This window comes from Neomonachus schauinslandi, chromosome 2 (genome assembly GCF_002201575.2).
Source record: "Neomonachus schauinslandi chromosome 2, ASM220157v2, whole genome shotgun sequence".
Taxonomy (NCBI): domain Eukaryota; kingdom Metazoa; phylum Chordata; class Mammalia; order Carnivora; family Phocidae; genus Neomonachus; species Neomonachus schauinslandi.
In genome coordinates, this window is record NC_058404.1 from 45,868,188 (window position 1) to 45,887,266 (window position 19,079).

A 19,079-nucleotide genomic window follows, 5' to 3' on the forward strand; every position below is an offset into this window, starting at 1 on the left:
AATTATAGTTTAGTTTTATTAGGTGCTTACTATTACCAGACATTGTCCAACTTCTTAAATGTATTAATATATTCATTTAATAAAAATCATTTAGCAACCTATTGTTCTAGGCCCTGAAGATACAGCAGTGAATAGAACTGCCAAAAATCCTCATGGAGGATACATTTCAATGAAGAGAGGCAGGCAGTTGAAATATAAATAAATATTTAATTTAGCATATTGCCAAGTGAAATAAGTCAATCAGAGAAGGACAATTATCATATGGTTTCACTCATATGTGGGATATAAGGAATAGTAATAGGGGAAAGGAGAGAAAACTGAATGGGAAGAAATCAGAGAGGGAGACAAACCAGAGAGACTTTTGACTCCAGGAGACAAACTGAAGGTTGCAGATAGGAAGGTGGGTGGGGATATGGGGTAACTGGGTGATGGGCATTAAGGAGGGCAAATGATGTGATGAGCACTGGGTGTTACACGCAACTGATGTATCATGAACATTGTATCAAAACCTAATGATGTAATATGTTGGCTAATTGAATTTAAATTAAAAAAAGAAATATAAATAAATAAATAGCATTCCAGATGACACCAAATGTAAGGCAACAAAGGGCAGCAGAGGTACCAGGATGGAGGTGAGCATGTCTACTTTGCCTAGAGTTTTTGGAGAAGACCTCACTAACATGATGATATTTGAGTAGGGACCTGAAGGAAGAGAGGAAGAGAGACATGTGGCTGAAAGAATGAACAAACAATAAGCAAAGCAGAATATGTTTGGCATGTTCAATAAAGAGCAAGGACACATGGTGACAGGATCTGAGTGGGTGACAGGAGAGTAGAAAGTATGAAGCCAGAGAGCATCAAGCTAGATCATATAGATCCTAGAGGCTATCACAGGTCTTCAGCTACTACTCTGAGATGGGAAGCCACTGGAAAGGTTACAGCAGAAGAATCACATAATGTGATGTGTATTAGTGAGATCATTCTGGATGATGTGTAGACAATACACTGCAGACAATACAATGAGGGACTAAGAGAAAACCAGTAAGGTCAATTAAGAGGCTATTTTAATAAACTAGGCTAGAGATGATAACATGTTGGATCAGCAAAGCAGCAGTAAATGTGGTTAGGGGTGGTCAGATTCTTGATGTCTTCTAAAAATAGACAGCTGGATTTGTTGATGGATAACATGCAAAATGGGGGAAAGAGAGGAATCAAAGATGACTTCTGGGTAACTGAAAAGATGGAGTTGTAATATCCTAAAATAGGAAAGACTGTGGAAATACCAGGTTTGAAGAGGAAGATCAGAAATCTAGATTTGTCCTTGTGTTCGAGATATCTATTAAATATTCAAGTGAAGATGTTGAAAGGAGAGTTGTTTCTATGAGTCTGAAATTCAACGATGTTTGGATTAGATATATAAATTTGGCAGCCATCATGTCACAGATGATATTTAAAACCATGAGATTAGGTGAGAACTACTTTGTTAGTGACTATATATAGAGACAAGTGCTAAGAGTTGAGCCCTGGGAATCTGGAATATTTAAACACTGGAAAGAGAAGAAGGATCCAACAAAAGCAACTAAGAAGAAGCACTGAATAAACACAGAGTTGATCCATGGTATACCATTGGATAAACTCTTCAAAAGGTAGAAGCGATTGTGTCAAATGCTGCTAAAAGGTCAAGTTAGTAGGGATTGAGAATTGACCACTGGATTTAGCAAGAGCAAATTGGGAGAGAGGAACCCCAGACAAACTGTACATTCATCTTTCAAGAATCTGTGCTATTAAAAGAAGTCAGTAATGGGATAGTAGCTGGGTGGAGGAGACAGTGATGTAAAAGGAGAGGTACTTCTTTAAAAGATGGACATAAATGACAGCATGTTTGCAAATATACAATTCAGATGATGGAGTATCGAAAGAGAACAGTTGCCAGAGTGATGACATTGGAGGGGGAAGAAGGAATGGAATCCAATATATTAATGGTGGCTAGACCTTATAGGCATGGGCAGTCCATCCATAGAAACAGGAGAGAACTAGTCTGTATGGCACACATCTTGGTAGTGTGGTAGATGTGATCATGGGAGAAAGTGAGATTTCTTTCTTCTGGTGATTTCTCTGTTTTTCAATGAAGTAGAAAGCATGGTGATCAACTAAGAGTAAATAAAGGGAGATTTGAGATTTGAGGAGAGAAAAGAAAATATGAAATAGTCAACTAAGAGAATTAGTGAGTAAATGAACTGTGGAAAGTAAGATTGCCTTTCAGCACAGATTCATTTAATACTCATACTATCCCTATGAGATACATGTTATTATGCCCAATGCCCATTTTATAGATGAGAAAATGGGAGTACAGAAATATTTCATACTTTGCCAAAAGACACAGAGTTAAAAAGTAGCAGACAATTTATCTTTTGAGGTTTTAAAGCCAAGTGAATCTTAATTCTAACACCAATGACAAACTATTGAAGCATTTTCAACAGGCACATGACATGATCAGATTTGTATTTTGAAAAGATCACACTTGTTGGAGTGTAGCCAAAGGAGAGTCTATAGGAACTTGGACTAAGTAATATGGAGGCAGAAAAGCTAGAGAAAAGAAGTCAGGGTATTTTTTAGAAGGCAAAATAAACATACTTAGTGATGGGTTGATTATGAGGGATATCAATGATGACTACTGGGTTTCAGATTTGCAATGTGGAATGGATATTGACATCATTAATGAAAGCAGAGAACAAGTTGTGCACCTTCTGAGTTTTCAGGGGCTTTGAGCCCTCCCAATGAAGACGTTGAGAGTTGGCTGTAAAGGTCTATAACTCAGGTGGCTAGAAGTATAAATGTGAGGCATAGTAGAGGGATGATAATTAAACCATAACTGAAGATGAGATGGCTTTGGAACAAGCATACAGTTGGAATAAAAGACAGTGGAGGATAATACCTTGAGGAACTCCAAAATTTAAAAGTTGGATAAAAGAATATATGCCCACAAGTAGCCAGAGAGCTAGGAAAATGTTAGGAAGACTGTGTCAAGGGAGCTAAATAAAATATTTCAAGGGGGACAGTATGGTCAACAATGCCAAATGTTATTAAGAGGGCAAGTAACATAAAGAATCAAAATATCCATTGGATATAGAAATTGTGAAATTATTGGCAAGATTAATCAGTTATATCAGCAGAATAATGAAGGCAGATGCCAGAGTACAATGTGTTAGAATGAGCTGGAGGGGAGAAAATTGCCACAAGAAGTAAAGATGAACTTTGTGAAAAGTTTAACTGAGAAGAGAATGAAAAATAAGGTGATGGCAGGGGTCTGTGGAATATAGAATTGAGGGTAGGATTTTTTGAAAGGGAGAGACTTGAATGTATTTAAATATCAAACGAAAGCTTCTAGTTATCATAGATTTTTTCAGTTTATGAGAATATTAGAGGGATAATCAATAATGTGAGGTAGAGGGGAAGACAGAATACCAAACACAGAGAAGGGATTGTATTGGCAAAAGGATATCTCTTCTAAAATAATAAGAGATCCCAGGCATATAGATAGGCTTATACAGGTTCTTTGCACATTTGCCTATTAATGTTTTATTTTTTGTATTGATTTGAAAGAGTTCTATATTACAAAGATATTTACCTTTACCTTTTATTATATATGTTGCTTACCTTTCTGGAGTTTGTCTTTTAATTTAAGTTTATATGTGATTTATGGCATAAATATGTTTTCATAAATAAGTTTGGATGAAGGTGGTCAAAAGGTGCAAAGTTACAGTTTATAAGATAAAGATAAATATGTACTATGGATTGAAAATTAAGAGAGCAGATCCTAAGAGTTCTCATCACAAAGAAAAAAATCATTTTCTTTTCCTTCTTTTTTTTGTATCTGTAGGAGATGATGGATTTTAACTAAACTTACTGTGATACAACTTAACAATATGAGTAAGTCAAGTCTTCATGCCACACACCTTAAATTTATACAGCATGATATGTCAGGTCTCAATAAAACTTTGGGGAGAAATCAAGTTATTTTCCCTATTCTCAGGACCCTGGGTTCTTTTATCGGGGTGGGGCTGGAGGGTGGAGATGGAATATGGATGAATATCTTGTGTTTTTATGGCTCTTGAAAGACCATTATGCCCATGCCCCACATGGCACAGGCTTTTATTTAGCTAGAAAAAAAAATAAGTTCTCAGTATTTCTATCTAGTTTTTATCAAATTTTCCTTTATAGTTTCTACACATGGCATTCTTCACATGCACTTTCTTCAACCAGTTTCTATAAACATTCTTCAATATTTTTTCTAAGACATACATGATTTTTTTCACTTTTGAATTTTTAGTACATCTAGAATTATATTTATATCAGGCATGAAGTAGGGATCTCTGCCCAGCCCACCTCCACCACAGCACGTCAGTGGTGCCTTTAATTGGTACATGATGTCCACCCTCCAGGTTTTAGCCTCAAGCACCTCACAAATGATGCAACACAAGCAAGGAACACTTCCTTGTGCTAGATCAAAACTGCCTATCTATCTGTTGGATTCTTTGACCCTGCTGTGGAAGCAAGGGCAGAGAGCCACACACATCTTTTCTCAAGCACCTGTGCCCCTTCTCCCACCAGAATCATTCAGAATGTTTCCCAGGAGTTTGCTTTTCATGATCGTACTCATTTCTTGGATTAAAGGTATGTCCTAATCTTTTTGTCAGGGTTTCCTTACTAAGGCTATGAGGTAATGTCTCTTTAGTCACACAGTTTAAATGATAAATGATAAAAGACATTAAAACCCATTGATGATTTTGCTAGGACATAGTATAGGACTTGGACTAGTTATGGCTAATATTGAGATTCTATGATTCTATGAAATACTTTAGCGGTCTTACTCACTCTGATTTACGGTGAGAAGGAAGAAGGAGTGGACATTTCTGAGTATCTGCAGCATAGAGACACTGCGCTAGCCATGAGCCACTGTGTACATTAGTATGTGTATAATCTTACTATCTCCACTTTATAAAGTAATTGAGAATAATATCTACAGATGAGAGAGAATAGATACAGTATTTATGGCCATACTGCTAATAAACTGGTAAAATTTTGACTCAAATAATAGCAGATTCTAAAATCCTATGGTCTTTGTTCTATATCACTCTTCAGTGAGATGAGCAGGGCTCACCCCCAGATAACCATCACTTGTGAAGAAGCACTGATTCAAGAGTACCTAAATCCTTTTAACAAGGGAGAGTCTTGTATTTAGCTAGGAGAGTTAAGATGTCAAATACAAATGTACCTGGGAGATAAAATCAATAATTTACACTGAAACAATCCCTTCCAGTGCAGGTTTTGGCAGGTGGCAGAATCCAGAGACAGGCATGAGGAGATTAAGATGATGAAGGTGGTAACTGCAGGACAAAGTGGAAAGCTGGAAGAAGCTAAAGACCTAATTTTTTTGGCCTGTTTTCCAATTTTTTTTTTTTTAGATTTTTTTAAATTCTTTATTTGACAGATAGATAGCACAAGTAGGCAGAGTGGCAGGCAGAGGGAAAGGGAGAAGCAGGCTCTCCGCTGAGCAGGGAGCCCGACGCAGAGCTCGATCCCAGGACCCTGGGATCATGACCCCAGCCGAAGGCAGCCGCTTAACCCACTGAGCCACCCAGGCGCCCCCTGTTTTCCAATTTTGCTTACATCTTCCTCATTTGGAAATATCAGTCTCGGGCGCCTGGGTGGCTCAGTGGGTTAAGCGACTGCCTTCGGCTCGGGTCATGATCCTGGAGTCCCGGGATCGAGTCCCACATCGGGCTCCCTGCTCAGCGGGGGGTCTGCTTCTCCCTCTGACCTGGGCTCCCTGCTCAGCGGGGGGTCTGCTTCTCCCTCTGACCCGCTTCCCTCTCGTGCTCTCTGTCTCTCATTCTCTCTCTCAAATAAATAAATAAAATCTTAAAAAAAAAAAAAGAAGACATGCAAATGCTCAATGACACCTGAAAAGATGTTCAACATCATTAGTCACCAGGGAAAACACAAATCAAAACTTTAATGAAATACCACTTTGCACACACTAGGATGGCTAGGATTTTTTTTAAGCGGGGGAAAAAGTAGGTGTTGGCAAAGATGCGGAGAAATTGGAACCTCCATACTTTGCTCGTGGGAATGTAAAATGGAGCAGCCGTTTTGGAGAACAGTTTGGCAATTCCTCAAAAAGATAAACATAGAATTGCCACGTGACCCAGCAATTCCACTCCTATTTATATAGCCAAGAGAATTGAAAACAGATGTTCAAACAAAAACTTGTATACAAATATTCATAGCAGCACTATTCGTAATAGCCAAAAGGTGGAAACAACCACCGTCCATCAACAGTGAATGGACAGGGGCGCCTGGGTGGCTCAGTTATTAAGCGTCTGCCTTTGGCTCAGGTCATGATCCCGGAATCCCGGGATCGAGTCCCGCATCGGGCTCCCTGCTCAGCAGGGAGTCTGCTTCTCCCTCTGACCCTCCTCCCTCTCATGCTCTCTGTCTCTCATTCTCTCTCTCGCAAATAAATAAAATCTTAAAAAATATATATATATATCAGTCTCAGTTTCCTTAGCTGTTACGTAGGGGTGCTACTTCATAATGATGTTGTACATGGCTGCCAATCATGGCTGTACATGAACCCTATGAGAATAATTGTTATCCAGTCACTGTGTGTGAATGTTAATGCCAGATGTATTTTCTCCCTTAAATGTTTCCTTTTAGAAAAGGTAATCCTTGGAGTAGAAGGTCAAGAAGTGGTTTATCCGAAAAGGCTTCCTCGGATGCAGAAGCGAAATGTTTGGCACATCCATGATTATGACATACAGGTACAGGTTTTGATTTAATAAATATGATGTATTATTTTCACAAGATATGTAGAAAGCAACCTCTGGCTCCAGTCAGAAGCAAACAAGAGAAGAGTCTCAAATTTTCTGAGAACTCTCACTCAGTTTACAGCATGCACTTGGGGTGGGGCGGGAGGGGGAGGTTGGGGAGGAAGCACCCTTTTGATGGCTTAGGAAACAAGATGGAGTAAAATTAGAGGGTGCCATATAAAACTTTCCAGTTCATGTGAGGATTTTCACTAACAGCTTTCCAGGCTGATTTAAGGCAACCTCATTTGTTCTGAGCTGGTGCCTATGGAATATAATCTCTGGGCATTTTCTTTCCCAGTGATGTAATATGCAGGTTTACTTGCCTTACATATTCGGCAGCAAAGCTGGACAACTTTCACAGGAACACATTTGGCCTGTTGTTTAGAATAGTGTTTATTCAGGTGTTAAAGTGTAAACATTTACAATTTTATTTTCAAAAGAAACAAATATTTATGCAGACAATATGTAATACATATAATAGGAAAAAGCTTCAAAATAAGGTAATTTTCAATTCCACTACTATAGAACACATTCAGGGACTGTTCTTAGATGTTTATTACCAGGCACTTGCATTTTGCGCCTGAGCTTTCCAACTTGGTCCATGGAGAATACTGATTGTCACTTTGCTCCCATACTCTTTGAGAGGGCAAATTTTTCCCAATGCAACCACTTTTCTTCCCTCCACCATTAGGGGAAACAGCCTTCCAGGCTCTCATTTGTTAGGTTCCTCAGTCATAAGGAAGACACATTTCAACTTTCCAAATTATCCCACTGAGATGTCTTTCCCATGGCTTAAGATAATGAAAAAGCAACTCTTCATCTGCTGCCATTTGGAGATAATGTCTAACCATTTTTCTGTGATAATCTCCTTACAAATAATGTTTTCTCTTGATCTCCAATTCCTTTATCCTTTATTCCTTCTTAAACTTTTTATTAATATAACATTGTATATCAACTATACTTCAGTTAAAAAAAAACTTTTATTGGTTGAAGTTCGGTACTCATCTAAGAAGGCAAAACCAGCCCTCTATCACCATTGTGCAAATCAAGACATCAGTTCCATTATGAATATACAAGATGAGTCTTGACTGGGGCAGGAAATATACAAGATGAATTTGGAGCATCTTATACTACCAGAAAGTAAGGAAGTTCTCAAGCAAACAACCCAAACTTGCATTGATGGGAGTATGTCAAAAGAACAAAGGAGCCAAATGAAGGAGCTCCCAATAGCCAAAGAAGGGACAATTTGAGCAACAAAATTAATAATGTAGTTTAGGACTATAATAAAGTATAAATTAATATCTATGAACTCATACTGGTATAAATAATTGAATAAATAAATAAATGGGGGAGAATAGACAAATCTCCCATACATAAGAATTAAAAAATTGACATAGACCCTCCCCTTCCCAGAAGGTGGAGCATAACTCCCCACCCTTTAAGCACGGCCTGTGCATAGACCCTTCCAAAGAGTAGAATGTGAAAGAGGGGACCAGTAGAATGTGGAAGAGTGTAACCTTACAGTGGAGAAAGGCTGACTAATGCTACCTCAGCCAGGTAACCAGTAATCATCATTAATAATAAGTCATGTTGATAGTATGTACTCTTAATATGATATGTTGAAAATGGCACTTTATTTTGTTGTTTTCTCTCAAATATCCACAATTCCAGGCTGGGAATGAGAAAAATATTGGAAAAAACTTAATTAAGGAGGAACCTATAAAATACTTGATCAGTACTCCTTAAAACTGTCAAGATTGTCAAAAAAGAAGGGAAGTCTGAGAAATTGTCATAGTGTAGAAGAGTCTAAGGAGGCATGACAACTAAATGTAATGTGGTTTCCTGGATTGGATCCTAAGACAGTGAAAAGACATTAGACAAAAACTAAGGAAATCTGGATAAGTGTATACTCTAATTGATAATGTCAATCTTGGTTCATGAGATGTGACAAGTACACCATAGTAATGTAAGATGTTAACAATATGGAACTCTGAGTTGTGGGGTACATGGGAACGCTCTGTATTATCTTTCCAACTTTTCTCTAAATCTAAAATGATTCTAAATAAAAACAAATTTTAAAATTAAATAAAATTCTAAAATAAAACATAAAGTTAAAAATTCTGTTTATATAAAAACAATATTAATGACACGATTAACAAGAATGTTACATTTGACAATATTAACAAGTGTCTGAATATTAGCTAATATGAAACCCATAATCACACATTCAAATTTTACAAAGTCCCATTATACCACTGTTATTCACACACACCTGCATGTAAGTTCATCATGTCGTAAACGAGATTCAACCCTTCTTATCCAAGTAAACACCTAGATTCTTGCCTGCCCACTGTGAATTATGTGTTTATAATGAAGTCCCACTTTTATGTTAAACTTGCAGTCAACAAATGCCCTAATGCACAACTCACATTCAACAAACACAAAACTCTCCTCTCCCTCCCTCAAAGTTGCCCTTCTTCAGAAGACCCTCCTTTCAACAGCATAGTTTAAACAAACCAGAAGCCTGAGGGAATTCTTTTTTTTTTTTTTTTTTTTGAGAGAGAGAGAGAGAGAGGTGGGGGCGGAAAGGGAGAGAGAGAATCCTAAGCAGCCTCCATGCCTACTGCAGAGCCAGACATGGGGCTCAATCTCACAACTAGATCATGACCTGAGCCAAAGTCAAAAGTGGGATGCTGAACTGACTGAGCCACCCAGGTGCCCCCTAAGGGAATTCTTTACTCCTCTCTTCTGCCTCCTCCATCAAAAAAATCACTAAACTTCATGCATTCTAACATGTAAATATCCTTTGAAATTATCTACTGTCCTTTTTCCCTGCTGCCAGTCCCCTGCCCAAGTGACCTATATCCCATCAACAGTCTTTAAATGCTTTTCCTGCCTACAGTTGTGATTTTTGCTGATCCATTATCTGTAATAAGTAAGCCATCTAAAATACCATACTTACTTCTGCATTTTTTGCCTAAACCTTTTTCTTCTTTTTGCTCTTAGGATAAGGTCCAAATCTTCTTAAGTGACTAACTAGTCTGTACATGATTTGGCTCCTTCCTACCTTTCATTTCTCAACTTACACTTGATTCTCCAGCCACCTTGAACTTATCTGGGTTTCTCAAACATGTCGAGCTCCTTCATACCTCAGGGCATTTGCATGCTCTGTTCTCTGCCCCTGATTCCTCCCTCACACAGGCACTGCATTTCTCCTATTATGATGCTTATAATACTCAATTACATTTGATTGATTTTCTTCTTGCCAAGCTGTGGTTTCCATATGGGTGTGACCTTTATCTTGTGCACCATTGTATTTTCCATACTATCACTGTGCCTGAAATAACAGCTATTGAATACATGGGTGAACAATAAACTAAAGAAATGTGCTAGATGAATGACCAGTAACTGAATCCTTAAATAAATAATTCTTGTGAATCACAAAGAAATAAAATACCAGAAAAGAAAATATTTAAAGGACATAAGTTAGGAATTCACATACAAATATGTAAACAACAAACTAAACAGAAGAAAAATATCACTTCCAATGGTCATTAAAGAAAAGTTTGTCACAATAAGTTATCATTTCATTAATGTTAATATGAAAGGCAAGAAAATAAGAACCACTATAAATTTCTAGTGAAATTCTAACTTTGTGCTTCCTTTCTTCAGGGTTATCTTGCAGCATTTATCAAACATTTTTTTCCATGTTGCCAACAAAGAAATGATGTCTAATTAGAGTGAATGCCCCAAATCAAATTTCTGATCTGGATATAGGTTAAATAAATTCACATTGTGATTTTCAGCCATAAAATACATCTATAAAGGAACATTTATTGGAATAGGAAAATGTTCATGGTCATGATTTATTTTTATGTGAAAAAGTAAACTACAAAACAATACACCCCAAACTGTTAAAAGATACATAAACAAAAGATCTGTGGGTGGGGTGCAGAATTGCAAGGACATACAATAACTTGTTATCTCTGGATGAGGAGAGAATATATATATTTTCATTTCATTTTATTTTATAACTAGAAAAAATGCCCATCAAAAAATTTAATAAAAAAAATAACTTACAAGCAAAATCCTCCATATATTGGCTCTCATAATTTCAGCCTAATCCATATTTATCATTTTGCCTGGCTGGACTGCTTGACTGCTGGGTAGACTGAAAGTCTAATTTCCCCCTGCACCCACCCCACTCCCCACCCTAACACACACTAAATGAGCACACATTTAAGTCACATGATGGGTACTGTTTTGCAGGAAACATATGAAGAAGAATTGCTGTATGAACTAAAGCTAACTAGAAAAACCTTAATACTTCACCTTTTAAGATCAAGGTAAGTTGTATTATAATTCAATACCTTATAGATTTATTGGTCTGTAGTATCCCAGTTTTTGTAAAAACTGCCAATGAAGTGACTTCATCAAGTTATTGTTACCTATATATAGACTGAATTCCTACTCTTCTAATATAAGCCCATCACATTTCAACATCTTAACAATTACAGACACTGCCCTTCAGGTCCTGAGTTACCCTCTATTTTGGGTATTTGGAGCCCTTTGAGCTTCATACACTCACTCTAAGAAGAGAGTTAATACATTACTTCTCTGTGAGTCAGTAGAACAAAGGAAATTTGAAAAACATGGTTTTTAGAGTGACTGCTAACTTTTTTAAAATAGGTAGCAAACCAAGTTCTGTTGGAGAATAAGAATGGGGAAGAATTTACCTCATCAAGCTATCTTGTGTCAGCTGAATAATTCTAATGCCTTTAATTTCTTCATTAGCTTTCTCCACAACCTCTGTATTGTTATTGCTGAATTTCCATTGTTTTCCTTTGGGCCATTCCTACGCACAATAGTCCTGCATCCCAGCCCTAAACATTAAAATCATAAAGAATTGTCAAAAGCTAAAAAACGTGGAAGGATAACTCTATTAAAGAATTTAGACTCTGGCCTATTAGGTAAAAACAGCAACAAAAAATATAAAACAAACAAAGAAGCAAACATTTTTTCTTCTACTCTGGAGTTGCCTGTTGGACAAATGTACAGAAATATAATTAATCTAATAACAATTATATTGATAATTTATTCAGACTCTGCATACATTCTCAGGATGGAAGAAGGCTAACATCTATTGAACAATTTTTATGTGCCTTTCCTCAAAGTTCTCTCTTAATACCCACAATATCCATACGAAGCCGATGTTGTTTTACTGAGGAAGAATCATTAAGTTCACTGAAGTAAAAACTTGTCAGGATCACAATGCAGATGATGGTGCTGATTCTCTAAATCAGATCTGCCTGCTTTCGAAATTACCCCATGCTGCCTATGCCTCAGAGCCAATCTTATTATATTAGCTATCATTTAATTCTGTTAATCAGCCTGGAGTGGTATATTTTAGAATTGTAGACATACAATGCAGTTTGATCTGATATTGATACCTCCGAAGGGCAACATTACCCTTGTCACCTCAGCAACATGAAGTAAGTGAATTTAGTGCATATCATGGAGTCTCCCAAATCTGGGAATATTATTTATTCAGATGTTTTCATATCTTATGATTAACAAACTGAAACTTGATCTCGTTAATTTAGATTTTTGTCTTGTTTCTGTAACCCCTTCTTTCCATACCCTATGAGTTTCATTTTTATTCATCCAGTGGAAACAGTGATTGGGTCACCTTTGTTTTCACTATAGTAAATCTATTAATAGGTGATAAGTTACATTTGTATGTATGTATGAGGCAAAAGATACATTAATTTAGAATGTATTATACAACCAATTACTTTACCAAAAGTTGTACATATGCTATTTCAAGATAAGTACAGAAATGATTGTATTTTATTTACCTGTTGTATCTGTTTCACTTTTACCAACAGTTTATTATACAAAATTTTATACAAAGAGAAAGTTGAATTTTATAGTGAATATTCATATACTCATTAATATACATATACACCCATAATCCCAACAAGATATACATAGACACTTAGACCCATTAACATTATTATATCATATTTTTTTGTCTATCCATCCATCCATCCATCATCTTATTTTTATGCATTTCAAATTACATTGCAGACAGTATACTTTCCACACATACTTTAACAAGCATATTGTTAGAATTTAATATTTATTTACATTTTTCTTCTCATGAAAATTTTTATACAATGAAATGGACAAACCTTATATGAATGTTCATTAATTTTTTTTTATTTTTTAAATTTTTATTGTTATGTTAATCACCATACATTACATCATTAGTTTTTGATGTAGTGTTCCATGATTCATTGTTTGTGCATAACACCCAGTGCTCCATGCAGAACGTGCCCTCTTTAATACCCATCACCAGGCTAACCCATCCTCCCAGCCCCCTCCCCTCTACCACCCTCAGTTTGTTTTTCAGAGTCCATCGTCTCTCATGGTTGATCTCCCCCTCTGATTTCCCCCCCTTCATTCTTCCCCTCCTGCTATCTTCTTCTTCTTTTTTTTTTCTTAACATATATTGCATTATTTGTTTCAGAGGTACAGATCTGAGATTCAACACTCTTGCAGAATACACAGTGCTCACCATAGCACATACCCTCCCCAATGTCTATCACCCAGCCACCCCATCCCTCCCACCCCCCACCACTCCAGCAACCCTCCGTTTGTTTCCTGAGATTAAGAATTCCTCATATCACTGAGGTCATATGATACATGTCTTTCTCTGATTGACTTATTTTGCTCAGCATAACACCCTCCAGTTCCATCCACGTTGTTGCAAATGGCAAGATCTCATTCCTTTTGATGGCTGCATAATATTCCATCGTATATATATGCCACATCTTCTTTATCCATTCATCTGTCGATGGACATCTTGGTTCTTTCCACAGTTTGGCTATTGTGGACCTTGCTGCTATAAACATCGGGTGCACATACCCCTTCAGATCCCTACATTTCTATCTTTGGGGTAAATACCCAGTAGTGCAATTGCTGGATCATATGGTAGCTCTATTTTCAACTTTTTGAGGAACCTCCATACTGTTTTCCAGAGTGGCTGCACCAGCTTGCATTCCCACCAACAGTGTAGGAGGATTCCCCTTTCTCTGCATCCCCGCCAACAACTGTCATTTCCTGACTTGTTAATTTTAGCCATTCTGACTGGTGTGAGGTGGTATCTCATTGAGGTTTTGATTTGGATTTCCCTGATGCTAAGCGATGTTGAACACTTTTTCCTGTGTCTGTTGGCCATTTGGATGTCTTCTTTGCAGAAATGTCTGTTCATGTCTTCTGCCCATTTCTTGATTGGATTATTTGTTCTTTGGGTGTTGAGTTTAAGAAGTTCTTTATAGATTTTGGATACTAGCCCTTTATCTGATATGTCATTTGCAAATATCTTCTCCCATTCTGTCAGTTGTCTTTTGGTTTTGTTGACTGTTTCCTTTACTTTGCAAAAGCTTTTTATCTTGATGAAGTCCCAATAGTTCATTTTTGCCCTTGCTTCCCTTGCCTTTGGCGATGTTTCTAGGAAGAAGTTGCTTCAGCTGAGGTCAAAGAGGTTGCTGCCTGGGTTCTCCTTTAGGATTTTGATGGACTCCTGTCTCACATTGAGGTCTTTCAAGCATTTGGAGTCTATTTTTGTGTGTGGTGTAAGGAAATGGTCCAGTTTCATTTTTCTGCATGTGGCTGTCTAAATTTCCCAACACCATTTGTTGAAGAGACTGTCTTTTTTCCATTGGACATTCTTTCCTGCTTTGTCAAAGATGAGTTGACCATAGAGTTGAGGGTCCATTTCTGGGCTCTCTATTCTGTTCCATTGATCTATGTGTCTGTTTTTGTGCCAGTACCATACTGTCTTGATGAAGACAGCTTTGTAATAGAGCTTGAAGTCCGGAATTGTGATGCCGCCAGCTTTGCTTTTCTTTTTCAACATTCCTCTGGCTATTTGAGGTCTTTTCTGGTTCCATACAAATTTTAAGATTATTTGTTCCATTTCTTTGAAAAAAGTGGATGGTATTTTGATGGGGATTGCATTGAATGTGTAGATTGCTCTACGTAGCATTGACATCTTCCCAATAGTTGTTCTTCCAATCCATGAGCATGGAACGTTTTTCCATTTCTTTGTGTCTTCCTCAATTTCTTTCATGAATATTTTATAGTTTTCTGAGTACAGATTCTTTGCCTCTTTGGTTAGATTTATTCCTAGGTATCTTATGGTTTTGGGTGCAATTGTAAATGGGATCGACTCCTTCATTTCTCTTTCTTCTGTCTTGTTGTGGGTGTATAGGAATGCCACTGATTCCTGTGCATTGATTTTATATCCTGCCACTTGACTGAATTCCTGTATGAGTTCTAGCAGTTTTGGGGTGGAGTCTTTTGGGTTTTCCACATAAAGTATCATATCATCTGCAAACAGTGAGAGTTTGACTTCTTCTTTGCTGATTTGGATGCCTTTGATTTCTTTTTGTTGTCTGATTGCTGTGGCTAGGACTTTTAATACTATGTTGAATAGCAGTGGTGATAGTGGACATCCCTGCTGTGTTCCTGACCTTAGGGGGAAAGCTCTCAGTTTTTCCCCATTGAGAATGATATTTGCTGTAGGTTTTTCATAGATGGCTTTTATGATATTGAGTATGTACCCTCTATGCCTATACTCTGAAGAGTTTTGATCAAGAAAGGATGCTGTACTTTGTCAAATGCTTTTTCTGCATCTATTGAGAGGATCATATGATTCTTGTTCTTTCTTTTATTAATATATTGTATCACATTGATTGATTTGCAGATGTTGAACCAACCTTGCAGCCCAGGGATAAATCCCACTTGGTCGTGGTGAATAATCCTTTTAATGTACTGTTGGATCCTATTGGCTAGTATTTTGGTGAGAATTTTTGCATCCATGTTCATCAGGGATGTTGATCTGTAATTCTCTTTTTAAATGGGGTCTTTGTCTGGTTTGGGGATCAAGGTAATTGTGGTCTCAAAAAACTAGTTTGGAAGTTTTCCTTCCATTTCTACATTTTGGAACAGTTTCAGAAGAATAGGTATTAATTCTTCTTGAAATGTTTGGTAGAATTCCCCTGGGAAGGCATCTGGCCCTGGGCTTTTGTTTGTTGGGAGATTTTTGATGACTGCTTCAGTTTCCTTAGTGGTTATAAGTCTGTTCAGGTTTTCCATTTCTTCCTGGTTCAGTTTTGGTAGTTGATACATCTCTAGGAATGCATCCATTTCTTCCAGATTATCTAATTTGCTGGCATATAGTTGCTCATAAATATTTACTAATTTTTAATTGGGTTATTTGTCCTTTATCAAGTTGGAGAACATCTTTTTTATATCTTGAAGACCAGCTCTTTATCATATATATTTCTTTATATATTTGTTTGTTATATATTTTCTTTGTCAAATATGTTTCCTGCTAATGGTTTCTTCCAGTATGTGACACATTTTCTTAATTGTGTCTTTTAAAGAGTAAAAATTTATAATTGAAAACAATTTTTATTTATCAAATTTTCCCTTTGAGTTAATTGCTTTCTAGGAGCTATCTTCTATAGTCTTTATTGTTTTGGCTTTTACTTTTGGTCTGTTATCACCTTGAATGTGTGTGTGTGCATGTGTGTGCATGTGTGTGTGTGTGTGTGTAATTTGCAGGAAGGTCAAGGTTCTTTTCTTTCAAATGCATAGCCCAACCCATTTTGTTGCATTGCCTTTCCTGAATTGGATTGCTCTCACACCTTTGACCAAAATCAAATGACTATTCCTGGGCTCTCTGTTCTATCCTAATCATCTATGTTTCAGTCCTTAAGCCATGACCACATTATCTTGGTTACTGCAGCTTTACAGTAAGTCTTAGCCAGTTTGGGTAACCTCTCCAATTTTGTTCTTCTTTTTCAGAAATTAAAAAAAAAAATCCTTTCCATTTTTCTAAAATATAGAATCGGTTCATTAATTTTATTTTTTAAAAAGCCCTGGAATTTTGTTTGGGATTTTATTGAATGTGTACATCAATTTGGAGATAATTGATATCAGTAACATTAAAATTCTTCATGTTCCATCTCTATATTTATTTAGGTCTTCTCTAATTTCTACCAACAATGTTTTGTGATCTATAGTGTAGAGCTCTCACATGTCTTTTGTTTAATTTATTTCTACATATTTAATGTCTGTGGACTCTTGTAAGCAGAATTCCTTTTCATTATTTTATTTTTCTATTAAGAGGGCTTCATCTATGAAGTTATTGATTGTTTAATAGATTACTTAGAGATTTTCCTCAGCAAATATTGACAGTTTTAGTTCTTTCTTCCTAGTCATTATTCCTCCTGTTTCTATACCTTGTTGCAATGACTAAGAACTCCAGTACAACTTGAACAGAAGTAGTGAGAGTTGGCAACCTTTCATTATTTCTGATTTTATGGGGAAAGTATTCAAAATTGAAGTTTAATATGATATTGCCAGTAGAATTGTCATTGGTTTACTTTATTAGATTAAGATAGTTCCCTGAGAAATTTGCTGAAAGTGTTTTGTCTACAACTATTGAAATGTCCATATGGTAATTTCACAAATTGATTTGTGAATGTCAAACCATCCTTGCACCCCTAGGGAAAAACTCTTTGTTGTATTCAGTTTACTGATATTTTGTTAAGGGTTTTTGAAACCATGTTAATGATGGATATTATTCTGTATTTCTAGTTTTTTTGTAACATCTGTCAGATATTTATATCAAGATTATATCAAGAAGTTGGCCTCATAAAATGAGTAGTCTATCTTCCTACATTTAACAAAGGATATTATTTTTGGAATGTTTGATAGAATTCATAAATGAAAACTCTGTGCCTTAAGGATTTTTTTGTGTATGTGTGGGGCAGAGGTTTCATGATTACAAATTCAATTTTATTAATAAAGGCTAATTCAAATTTTCCTTCATATTGTGTAAGTTTTAAATTGTAATTTAAAAGGAAAATGTATATTTCATTGAAGTTGTCAAATTTTGGGCATAAAGCGTTTCATAATATCCTCTTATTATTCTTTTAATGTCTATATATCTTTAGAGATAATCCCTTTATAATTTCTCATATTGGTAATTTGAATTCTCTCTCTTTCTGTCATGACCAATCTAAAGGAGTTAACCAATTTGTTGATCTTTTCAAGTAACTAAAATTTTACTTTATTATTGCAATTGTTTGCTTATTTCACTGATTTCTATTATATTTACTATTTTATTTATTCCACTTATTTAGTGTTTACTTTTCTATTTTTATGGAAATGTTTTATCTTTTCTGTCATAATGATTTAAAGTACTTAAAACTATGACATGGGGTGCTTGGGTGGTGCAGTTTGATGACTCTTGGTTTCAGCTCAGGTCATGATCTCAGGGTTGTGAGATCAAGCCCCACATCAAGCTCCATGCTCAGTGTGGCATCTGCTTGAAATTCTCTCTCCTTCTCCCTCTGCCCCTCCCACTCATGCTCTCTCTCATTCTTTCTCTCTAAAATAAATAAATAAATAAATCTTAAAAAAAATAAAGCTATGACATTTCCCCCAAGCATTAATTTAGATGCATCTCAAAAATATTGATATGTTATATTTTAATTATCATTTATTTCAAAATATTTTCTAGTTTCTTTTGAGATTTCTTCTTTGACTCATGGATTATTGAAGAGTGTGCTATTTAATTTCCAATATTTGGTGTGTTTTTTAAAAATCTTTCTGTCAAGCTTTTTAAATTTAATTTTTGAAAAGAATATATTTTGTATGACATCATTTAAAAAAATGTATCACAATTTGTTTTATAGTCAAGCATATGTTCTAACTCATTAAACATTAAAGCATATGTTCTAACTCATTAAACACCATATGCAATTGAAAAAATATGTATTTTACAGTGTTGGGTGAAGTATTCTATAAACAACAATTAGGAAAAGGTGGTTGTTAGGAATATTTAGATCTATTTTTACTTATTTTACTTGTCTATTTGTTCTGTCAATTGTTGAGAGAGGAGGGTCAAAATATTCAACTATGATTTTGAAATTGTTTTATCCTTCCCATTCTTTTTTTCTCTTTTCCATTCTTTTAATATTTGCTTCATGTATTCTGAAGCTTAACTATTACATTCATACACATTTATAATTATTTTTTCTTTATGGGGAATTGATTCTTTTTTTTTTTCCATGTTCTCAATAACTGTTTTTTTTTTTTTTAATTCTAGTATTGTTACCATACAGT

The 19,079-nt window shown here is 35.9% G+C and overlaps 1 protein-coding gene across 1 annotated transcript in view; it reads left to right on the forward strand.

The window, feature by feature from the left end:
- Positions 1-4,622: 4,622 nt before the first annotated feature.
- Positions 4,623-19,079, forward strand: part of ADAM7 (ADAM metallopeptidase domain 7) — a 108,516-nt gene continuing 94,059 nt past the window's right edge. The window contains exons 1-3 of the mRNA XM_021698760.1: positions 4,623-4,674; positions 6,721-6,824; positions 11,142-11,218. Of these exons, the coding sequence (XP_021554435.1) occupies positions 4,623-4,674; positions 6,721-6,824; positions 11,142-11,218 (233 nt within the window). The remainder of the gene's footprint in view (positions 4,675-6,720; positions 6,825-11,141; positions 11,219-19,079) is intronic.